This window comes from Bubalus kerabau, chromosome 16 (assembly GCF_029407905.1).
Source record: "Bubalus kerabau isolate K-KA32 ecotype Philippines breed swamp buffalo chromosome 16, PCC_UOA_SB_1v2, whole genome shotgun sequence".
In the NCBI taxonomy this organism is placed as follows: Eukaryota; Metazoa; Chordata; class Mammalia; order Artiodactyla; family Bovidae; genus Bubalus; species Bubalus kerabau.
The window spans coordinates 61,108,043-61,120,153 of NC_073639.1; the positions used below are offsets into that span (position 1 = coordinate 61,108,043).

At 34.6% G+C, this 12,111-nt stretch overlaps 1 protein-coding gene across 20 annotated transcripts in view; it reads left to right on the forward strand.

Annotated features, from left to right (window-relative positions):
- Nucleotides 1-12,111, forward strand: part of TAOK3 (TAO kinase 3) — a 191,671-nt gene that overhangs the window by 106,261 nt on the left and 73,299 nt on the right. For all 20 annotated transcript variants that reach the window (XM_055550048.1, XM_055550049.1, XM_055550055.1 and 17 more), the window contains 2 exons: nt 8,354-8,425; nt 9,022-9,123. In XM_055550048.1, coding sequence (XP_055406023.1) covers nt 8,354-8,425; nt 9,022-9,123 — 174 coding nt within the window. The remainder of the gene's footprint in view (nt 1-8,353; nt 8,426-9,021; nt 9,124-12,111) is intronic.

The window sequence follows — 12,111 nt, forward strand, 5'->3', positions numbered from 1 at the left end:
CTCGTTTTTCCTACAGATATCAGCTCAGGTGTTAAATCCACAAGAAAGCCATTTCTGTTCAACCCTGCATCACTGAATTAAGACTTTGTATATGGTTTCATAGCCCCCTGTGCTTAGCCCACTTTGTTGCATTTGTCACAGTTACAATTGTATAATTATGTGTGAATTTTTTTGATTCCTCTATGTCTCACTAAATAATAAGCTTCATAAGGACAAGAGTTATATCTACTTGTTCATTGCTATATCCCCAGTAACTAGTATAATGTCTGAGTAGTAGGATGTAAATGACATCAGTAAATGATGGATAGATGGGTGGATGGCCAAATGGGCGACCACTTAGATGGACTGACAGATTTTTAGTAGCAATCATGTTAACCCAGTATCTTAGGTTAAGGGGTACTTGGCCTAGCTCCATAGAGTCAATTTGAATTCCAAGACTTTAGCTTCTGATGAGAAGAGTGAGAAATGATCAGCTAAGTGTTAACATACCTCATTCACCTAAAGTTCATTTCATAAAAAATGTACTGCTTTATTTCAATAACTGTAGAAGTTTGCATCATCAAATTAACACATACTTCCTTAAGAGTACTAGTTCATTAAAGCAAGTAATATTTAAGTATGACTTATTACCTATTTCTCTTCTAAACCTGTTATCACATTTTTTTTTCTTAAATAGTATTTGACTTTTTTTTAAGTGGTCCATTATGTCCTTCCATCTAGATAGGGCTTATCTTTAGTTGTCCTTCCAAACGCGATTATATTAATTGCATCTTGAGCTCATCCTTTTGTTTCTAGCCAAATCTTAAGCCCGAGTTTTCTCTGAGTGCTCTCTCATTCCTTCATGTCTATACTCAGCACTACCACCACTCCTCTTCCCTCATCTAATACTTGGCTCCCACTCAAGTACATTTTATCATTAAGTACTACCTTCCAGGGCTGAAAAGAGTGCTAATTTTCTACTTAATACACTCATGTTAATCTTTGAGGTTAGAGTAGTATTTACAGGCCAATCAAAGTCCTATCTTTCTCATTCACTGAGACACCATTTTTAAAAAGGATTCTTAAAATTACAATTATATCATATATACAGAGTGTACATAATACATACACACATATATTTTAATATATAATTTAAAGAATAATTAAAAGGTAAATCCCTTTGTAACCACCAGCCATGCTGAGAAATAAAATATTGCCAACACCCAAAAGCCCCTTTTTGGTTAGAAGAATACACTATGCTGAATTTTGTTACGATGACTTCCTTGTCTTTATATATAACCCACTTACTTCTCCACCCCCTAATAATGTAATTTGGTTTTGCCTCATTTTGAACTTTTTAACATGGAAGCATTCTGTATACATTTGGTTGTGACCTGTTTGTTTTGCTTAGAGATACTTTCTTCAGCCAGTCATCTTTCTTACTGTCCTTCTATTACTTTATGACTAATTCATTATCTCAGAATCTCCCTTGGTTAAAGAAAGAGAGTGGTTCCAATCTCTTGTTTGACTCTTCAGATTTAAAAAGCAGCCAGACCCTTCTCAAAGTTCTCTTTTAGAATAAATACAGTAAACCAAGAATGATTTGAAACTTACTAACAGGCTGTTTGTGTTAGGAGTTAAATGAGACCTACTTTGCTATAGAAAACCCAGTACTTTTTGGACTAAGTCCTGTCTGATTAGCTAGAGTACACTAGTTCCTCTTATCCACAGTTTCAGTTATCAGTGGTCACCCTCAGTCCAAAAATACTAAATGGAAAAATCCAGAAATAAGCAATTCTTGAGTTTTAAATTGCTAGATGTTCTGAGTAACAAGATGTATTGAAAAATGTGTTGTTGATAATGATAGACTAGAGAAATCACAAAGATACCTGGATGGCTTTGATACTGAAATGTAATCATTAACTATATATTGCCTGTATACAAAAGTATATAGTGCAGCCCCATATAAACCCATAAGGCACATTAAAAAAAAAAAACAGATTAAAGGGAAATTAACTGATACTTTACTATAAAACTTTAAAAAGCTTTAACCTTCTATCTACAGTGGTCTCATAGGCATAAAATGGATTTTCTCCTGTGCCAGTCCATGTTGCTCCTCCCTATTAATAGATTCTTCCTCTTGTCACTCATACCATTATAACCGAGAAGACTATCATCTCTTACAACTGTTGTAACCTCAAAACTGGTATCTGTACATCCATTCTGGTCTCTTTCCAGTCTTTTGGCCACACCACAGAGAGCTTGAAGTTTGTTGGGGAGCAGAAACATGTTAATATGATCACATCACCTTTTCTCTATAAAGTCTTCAGGGGATCTCCTCCTCTGTCCTTAGGTTAAGTTCAAATTCCTTACTGCATTCAGCCTCTAAGGTCCTTTATGAGGTGATCCCTCTATACCTGAGCTATTGTTGTTCTTCAGTCACTAAGTCGTGTCCAACTCTTTTGTGACCCCATGGGCTGCGGCATGACAGACTCCTCTCTCCTCCACTATCTCCAGGAGTTTGCTCAAATTCATGTTCATTGAGTCAGTGATGCTATCTAACTGTCTCATCCTCTGCCACCCCCTTCTCTTCTTGCCTTCTGTCTTTCCCAGCATCAAGGTCTTTTCCAGTTAGTTGGGTCTTTCCATCAGGTGGCCAAAGTGTTGGAGCTTCAGCTTCAGCGTCAGTCCTCCAATGAATATTCAGAGTTGATTTCCTTTAGGATTCACTGGTTTGCTCTATATTCCCTCTTATTCTCATTGCTCTAGTTAATACATAAACGTTTTCTTTTAATCATCCATCATAGGATCTATACTAATTATGATTTTATTTTTGTTGCTGTCTATGCTACTAGAAGAGAGGGAGGTACTTGGCATACTTACTCACAATTCTATATCTAACATTTAGCCCAATAGCTGCCAAATTTTAAACACCTAATAAATACTTGAATTATGAAGAATTCAGAATTTGCCACTGCTTATTAGTACTTTTCTTGTGGCAGAGTTATATTAGCAAGTTGTAAAGACCAGAGTCTAGCAACCAACATTTTCAAAATTTTTATACCTCAGCACTATAATTCTGTTAGGTTTTTTGTAGTTTATAACTTTTACACAGAATGATGCCAGGGAATATGTTAAAAGTGAATTGTATGCTGGCACTGCTCTTATAGAATCAATCAGTTAAGAATATATATTATTTTCAGAGAAAATTGAAACTATTGATGAAATATCTCTGTGTATTTGGATTTACATAAGTAATTTAGAATTTAGTAGCAGTAAAAATGAAATAATGAAAAACTCTGTATTAAAGGAAAATAAGGGCAGAACGTGTTCATTTTTGTATTCACTTAAAGACAGTTATAAAGTTTCTAGGGTTCTAGTGTTGCCTTGTTGAATTCAGTATATCATCCATAATCTACCTAAAGCAGATCATTTAGTTTTGTTTTTCTGGGTATAAATGCCTTTTAGTTTTAGTTGAGGCTTAATAACTAGGGCAAAAGAAAACGCTTATGTTTTAATTCTTATATTTCTCCATAAACTAGCAAAGAGTTGACAATAGTCTAAATGTAGCTGGAAATGGTTATGAAAATATTAGAAGCACATATGTAGTAAGTTCACAATAAATATATTTTGAATCAGTGATCTTGTTTAACATTACTGAGACCATTGAGACAGCTGGAAGTAATAATGAATATAAGTTTCAAGAATTAAACTTGAAATGTTTGGAAGTTGTAATCATTCATATTTCATGCAAAGATGGGCTCAACAAAGGACAGGTATGGACCTAACAGAAGCAGAATGTATTAAGAAGAGGTGGCAAGAATACACAGAAGAACTGTACAAAAAAGATCTTCATGACCCAGATAATCGTGAAGGTGTGATCACTCACACTCTCCTAGAACCGGACATCCTGGAATGTGAAGTCAGGTGGGCCTTAGGAAGCATCACTATGAACAAAGCTAGTGGAAGTGATGGAGTTCCAGTTGAGCTATTTCAAATCCTGAAAGATGATGCTGTGAAAGTGCTACACTCAGTGTGTCAGCAAATTTGGAAAACTCAGCAGTGGCCCCAGGACTGGAAAAGGTCAGTTTTCATTCCAATCCCAAAGAAAGGCAATGCCAAAGAATGCCCAAACTACCGCACAACTGCACTCATCTCACACGCTAATAAAGTAATGCTCAAAATTCTCCAAGCCAGGCTTCAGCAATACGTGAACCGTGAACTTCCAGATGTTCAAGCTGGTTTTAGAAAAGGCAGAGGAGCCAGAGATCAAATTGCCAACATCCGCTGGATCATCGAAAAAGCAAGAGAGTTCCAGAAAAATATCTGTTTCTGCTTTATTGACTATGCCAAAGCCTTTGACTGTGTGGATCACAATAAACTGGAAAATCCTGAAAGAGATGGGAATACCAGACCACCTGACCTGCCTCTTGAGAAACCTGTATGCAGGTCAGGAAGCAACAGTTAGAACTGGACATGGAACAACAGACTGGTTCCAAATAGGAAAAGGACTATGTCAAGGCTGTATATTGTCACCCTGCTTATTTAACTTATATGCAGATTACAGTATGAGAAACGCTGGGCTGGATGAAGAACAAGCTGGAATCAAGATTGCCGGGAGAAACATCAATAACCCCAGATATGCAGATGACACCACCCTTATGGCAGAAAGTGAAGAGAAACTAAAAAGCCTCTTGATGAAAGTGAAAGAGGAAAGTGAAAAAGTTGGCTTAAAGCTCAACATTCAGAAAACTAAGATCATGGCATCTGGTCCCCTCACTTCATGGCAAATAGATGGGGAAACAGTGTCAGACTTTATTTTTTTGGGCTCCAAAATCACTGCAGATGGTGATTGCAGCCATGACATTAAAAGACACTTACTCCTTGGAAGGAAAGTGATGACCAATCTAGACAGCATATTAAAAAGCAGAGACATTACTTTGTCAAAAAGGTCCGTCTAGTCAAGGCTATGGTTTTTCTAGTGGTCGTGTATGGATGTGAGAGTTGGACTATAAAGAAAGCTGAGTGCCGAAGAATTGATGCTTTTGAACTGTGGTGTTGGAGAAGACTCTTGAGAGTCCCTTGCACTGCAAGGAGATCCAACCAGTCCATCCTAAAGGAGATCAGTCCTGGGTATTCATTGGAAGGACTGATGTTGAAGCTGAAACTCCAATATTTTGGCTACCTGATGCGAAGGGCTGACTCATTTGAAAAGACCCTAACACTGGGAAAGATTGAGGGCAGGAAGAGAAGAGGCCAGGGCAGGAAGAGAAGAGGCCAACAGAGGATGAGATGGTTGGATGGCATGACTGACACAATGGACATGGGTTTGGGTGGACTCCGGGAGTTAGTGATGGACAGAGAGGCCTGGCGTGCTGGGGTTCATGGGGTCGCGGAGAGTCAGACACAACTGAGAGACTGAACTGAATCATTCATAAAGCAATATGATGCATTGGAAAGCTGAAATCCCATTGATAGTTTCCTTTCTCTATACTAAAACATTGATTTCTTTTTTTTTAAGTTTCAGTTCTGAATTTTAACTAGTGTAAAATGCATTAAAAATTTCCCATCTATAGATAAATGGAAATGTTTTTCAAATTGCAAGTCTTTGCCTAGCCAATAGGTTCTGTAAACAAGTATACATATCAAGTTCTAAGTGATGATAACTCTGTAAATGTGAAGAAATACATTTTTATTATAAGGTGATTCTTTTTTCGTTTCTCTTGTTCCAAATAAGTGTTGATAATAAATAACCTTAATAATATTGCAATTAGATAATACTATTGGATTCCATTTGTGTGGACCTTTTTTTTTCTTTCTATAAAGTATAAGGATTTGTTTGTTAAAAACCCTTACTATAAGTTAAAATTCAGCATTGTTTTAGCATTTTCTAAGCCTTTCCCAGGCTCCTTAAGCTGCATAGTACATAGATTCATACCCCAAATACCTGCTTCACAGATACAGTCCCTCTAACTGCTTTGTATTACTGGATTTACACCAACTTTTCTTTGTTGTTACACAAGCATAGTCTTAATATTGCATTTTAAAAACCAGTAAAATGTGAGAGGTTTTTACTTTTAACAAAAGCCAATCTGTACCTTCTAAATGAATAAAATACTAAAAAATGCCTTTACACAGTCCTGCCAATTTAAAACTGTAACTAGTGGAGACCTTGTTTTTATAATAGGATACTTTTACCTGAGTGCTTGTACAAAAAATATTTAGTAAGTTTCCATTTTCCCTGCATTTTGGAATAAGACTCTGGGGTCAAATTCTTTTTATACCATTATTATTTATTGTTGAAATTATTTTTTTTTAATTAGAAAGAAACCATTGCTGTATCTGAGGAGCTTTTCTAATTGTATATAAGAAACTGATTAGGGATTTTTCTCTAAAATGGGTGACCTTGTTTTACCAGAGAGTGAATTCCAATCTTTTACTTCAGAAACACTGCTATAGCTTTATTAGTCCACAATAATAATATCACAGAACTAAAACAGCTTACTTAACATCAAGGATATGACATTGATGTGGAACCCTGTTAATAAAGAAGGCTAAGATTAGATAATCTTTAATGTCTTGTGTTTATATTTTTCTGAAAATTTTTAGAAAATTGCTTAGTTTTTAATTTCTTAAGTGAATTTGGAGGGAAAGATTATTACCTGAGGTATTTCTGGTCGTCATGCGTGCTTTCAATGAACTGTTATGTTTTCATTTTGGAGAAGATTGTTGTTTTTAGTCACTCAGTCATGTCTGACTCATTTTGCAACTCTGTGGTCTGTAGCCTGCCAGGCTCCATGAGATTTCCATGGATTTCATGGATTTCCATGGATTTCTCACTGTCCATGAGATTTCCCAGGCAAGAATACTGGAGTGGGTTTCCATTTCCTTCTTTAGGGGATCTTCCCGACCCAGGGATCAAACCTGCGTCTCCTGCATTGACAGGCAGATTCTTTGTGACTGAGCCACCAGGAAAGCCCCATGGAGAAGATACATACAGATAATTATGAGACAAGGCAACGTTTATAAATGAATATACACATGTACAGTTAAATATGTATATATATTTATATAATACCTTCTTATTATAAAGTATAAGTATCTTTGAAAGTCAAAGCCCCTCTTAAGTTTAATGTTACCCTTTGCTTCACTGTTTAATACTTTAACCACTATTTAAATTTTAAGTTAATTAAAATTAAAAATCCACTTTCTCAGTCACAAGAGCCACATTTGACATCCTACTATATACTATATACATCTACTATGTAGATGTAGATATAGAACATTTCCATCATCACAGAAAGTTCTATTAGATAATAATAAGAACAATAATAATATAATTATTAATAATTATTATAATAAATAATAATATATTATATAATCCCGAGATTATCACTGATAAGTATCTCAGTATAAATTCTTTCATAATTTATTCTACACATATACTCATTATTACAGTTTTGCAAAAATAAGATCATATTGAACATCAAGGGTATAACACTGATGCAGAGCCCAGTGATCATCTTAGTTTTTACTGTTATCACATATACATATTGATTACCTCATTTTTTTTTTTTAACATTTCTTTTTTTGGCTGTACAGCCCTTCCTGCAGCATCTTAGGTCCCCAACCAGGGTCGAACCCATGATCCCTGCAGTGAGAGCGTGGAGTCTTAACCACTGCCGGGGTAGTCCTGATCACATCATTCTTTTAATGTTTATTTCATTACATGACTCTACCATATTTAATTAACTGTTTCTCCAGTGGTAGACATTCTACATGGTGAAGCCTGTAAGGATATTTTAGAAATATGACTTTTTTTGACTGGATATGTTTTGTTAAACCAAAATCAACCCTGAGTATTCATTGGAAGGAGGACTGTTGCTGATGCTCCAGTACTTTGGCCACCTGATACAAAGAGCCGACTCTTTGGAAAAGACCCTGATGCTAGGAAAGATTGAGGGTATGAGGAGAAGGGGACGACAGAGGATGAGATGGTTGGATGGCATCACTGATTCAATCACTGAGTCAAACTCACCACATAAGTTTGAGCAAACTCCAGAAGACAGTGAAGGACAGCGAAACCTGTCATGCTGCAGTTTATGGGGTCACAAAGAATGAAACATGACTTAGCAACTGAATAACAACAATCCATTTTTACATTATAGCCTTTGCATGTATTCGGAAGGGGATAAAGAGAAGTTGTGCCTTAAACTGGGCTGGAAAGGTCTGTCTAGGCTGTCAAAAGTTGCAACATCTTTAAGCTGTGAGAATGAATGTGAAATGTTATAAAAGTCAAGTAAAATATTTAAATTAAACTGGCTGAAACACCGTTCATTCTTTTTAACTTTTTTTCTCTATTCTCTTAACACAGGCCACAAATGCTCACACCAATGAGGTGGTGGCAATTAAGAAAATGTCCTATAGTGGGAAACAGGCACATGAGGTATGTTAAAGACATTGTGTCACTAAACTGACATATGCAAGTTAGTATGAAAGTGACAGTAGAAACAAAGTTTCCTGAGCATTTTTTCCCCTTATGTATAATTTAATAAACATTTACTAATATTCTACCTCAGTCAACTCTTTTGTGAAATAAAATATGAATTTAGTATGCTCAGTCACTTCAGTCATGTCTCTTTGCGACCCCATGGACTATAGTCCTCCAGGCTCCTCTGTACATGGGATTCTCCAGGCAAGAATGCTGAAGCGGGTTGCCATTTCCTTCTACAGGGGATCTTCCCGACCCAGGGATCAAACCACGTCTCTTACATCTCCTACATTGGCAGGCAGGTCCTTTACCACTAGCACCACTTGTGAAGCCGCAGGATTAGTATAATGGATTTGTTATAATGTATTTGGTGATTGATTTAATTTACATGTACCAAAACAAGAAGTAGCACAAGTTTAAATAGCTTCTTCATGTATTAAGCATTTTCTTTATCCACTTAAAATAATGAAAAGAATGTTACATATGTATACTTGAAAATAAAACACTGTCTTCTGTTAAAAAATCATGATACTTCTTTTTGATTTCAATAGAAATGGCAAGATATTCTTAAGGAAGTCAAATTTTTACAACAATTGAGACATCCTAATACCATTGAATACAAAGGTTGTTACTTGAAAGAGCACACTGCTTGGGTAAGTCAAAGGACCTCTATTATCTTTTAATCTTTTCCTATAAAATTTTTTTGTGTTTTCCTTTTTTTTCTATTATGTCTTTGGTTTATAAAATTATCAGCCCATTTCTGTCCCATTTGATTTTCATTTTCAGTATTTAACATTTGTTACTCCAGTGTGTGTCATATGGTATACATTCTAAAGTTTAAATATGACATCTATGAGTCTATAGGAAATATATTGTTAAACATTCAATGAAAAGATAGTGGAAAGTTAATAACATCATTTTATAATGATTTATTTGCAAAAGTAAGAAGAAAGGCCTTTTATTCTCATCCTACAGTTTTTATCTTTGTCATTTCTCATCCCCTACTCCAGTTCCCCACAAATTCGGAATTGTGCTTGATATTACTATCACTGTGTAAGGTTTTTTGCTGGATTTTTTTTGCTAGGTTACGATTAAATGAAACCATCTTTTGTTCCATTCTGTCTTCTTGGTATGTTTTTATTTGTACATGATTTTGCTTCTGATTTTAATCTGACACATTAGACATTGTATAGAACCAGAAAATGCTATACTTTGTATTTTATGGGATTGCACATTCCAGTTTAAAGTATTCAATATCAATATCATTTACTGAATACTCACCACTGTACAAGTGCTTTCCTATACATGATCTCCAGCTAGGGAATGGAATTTTTGTTCTCAGATAGACTAGCAAAGGTTAAACATAAAACCTTTCTGCTCAAGCAGTTCTTAAGATATGTAGAGCCACTGCATCTGTCCTGAGTAGAAGAAATTAAGAGGAGTATCTCATTATGTGGAAATCCGTTCTCTGGCAATCTCAGCTATCTTAAAGGAGTCAAGAAAGGGATTTTGAGCAGGCAGAGTAACTGTTATAAAATCAAGTGCTAAATCTCATATGTTTCAGAACTTCAGAAAATTCTCTGAGCTCTTTATTTGAAGCCTATTTACTCTTTGATTACATAGAGTGCTAATAAGTTTGGTTACTTAGTCTCTGTCTGTAAGAATTTGTTAGGCTAATTAGAAGGAACTCATAGAACTAAGCTGCCAGAGACATGCATACAAATAGGCACAACTAATTTGACCTTATGGAAGAAGTTAGGGAATTTAGAGAACAGACCTAATAATTTAAAAGCAGAACAACCAGAGCTGTTAAATGTCAGGGTCAAACATCTAGCCATGCTCAGGTGCCCTTGTGCTGTGTAGTAATTGGAAAAAGAATATTTGGGACAGAAATACAGAGTTAACATGTAATTTAAAAAATAGAAGCATAACTATAAACATTTACTCCATTCATTTTTAAAATTCTATGTTCATTTTCCTTATACTCAGTTTATGGAAGTTATATGTGCATATTAGTTTACACAATTTAAGAAAGTAGAGGGAATTCCCTGGTGACGCAGTGGTTAGAATTCCATGCTTTCACTGCGGAGGGCCTAGGTTCCATCCCTGGTTGGGGAATGAAGATCTCACAAGCTGTACAACTCCACCAAAAAAATAAAAAATTTAAAAAAAAATTTTTAATTAAAAATAACTTAGAAAAGTAAGTAATACAGATGAGAAATGTTTCCATCAAAACTAAGAAGACAATAGTGTTTGTCAATTATACCTTAATAATGCAGAATAAAAAAGAAAAATAGTACACATAAAAGGCTGAAAGAGAAAATCACTCAGTCATGTCCAACTCTTTGTGACCCCATGGACTGTCCATGGAATTCTCCAGGCCAGAATACTGGAGTGGGCAGCCATTCCCTTCACCAAGGAATCTTCCCAACCCAGGGATTGAACCCAGGTCTCCTGCATTGCAGGCAGATTCTTTCCCAGCTGAGCCACCAGGGAAGCCCATAAAAGGCTAATGTTCATTATAATATTCACTTATGTGTACTGTTTCATTTCACAATAAGAGATAAAATTAATATTTCTGAATCTCCTTACTTTTAATATAAAGCAGAAAGCTATAATAAAGTTTCTAAACTTTAAGGTTCTAAATTTCTCATACATTTTAGAGTATTCTAGAAATAGAATCTTTTTCATACACTATATATTTAATTACACCTATAAATATATAATAAATTTAATAATATAAATTTATATATATATTATGTATAATATATTTATGATATATAATATGTATTGTGTACCTTGCTACTAGAATAATTAAGAATATGAGATATATATTATATTGTTATATTATGTACAATTATTTATTATATTATGACATATAATTATAATATAATATATAATATTGTATCTCATATTCTTCTAAAATATTCCAGTAATGCAGGGTAAATAATACACAAGTGTTTTCACATATACTTTTTTAAATGAAAGGAATTACTGTGTTATTAGTAGTTGTGTCTATGTGATTATAGGAAATTTGTACTTCATAATAAACATATTATGTTTTTAAGAAATAATAATTTGTAAGAGTGTGCATGCTTGTGTGTGTGTGTGTAGATTGGTCACCGAACACTCCACTTCTGACCTTGGTTACAAATCAGCAGTAGTCTGGGATGCATAAAATAATCTAAGATGAGAGTAAAGAGTTTTCTCATTTTTGCTTTTCAAAAGTCTTCCAAGGTTGCAAATCCCCAAAAAATATATTATTTTAATTTTAATAATATTCTAGAAATATTTTAAGACATACATTGAACATCCCATCTCTCTTGGGGATTCAAGCCAATGTAATGATGCATAGAAGGCTACATTTTTAGATTGCGGTTCTAGTGTTTTCTTGTTTAGAATTTTTTAAAATGTGAAAGTAGAGAATTTATAGCTTTTGACTTATTCTACTTAGTAATTCCTAGTGTAGATTTTACTGGGTCACTATTTGGTTACCACTTTTTTTTAATGTTACAAAATTTAAAGTTATACTGTAACCTAACCACCTTAAATCCTTGAGTACAATCCCCATATTGTCTTAGACTAATTCCAATTTCAAATAGAAAATAGCAAAAGCAGATGATAAAAGTTATAAAAATCAA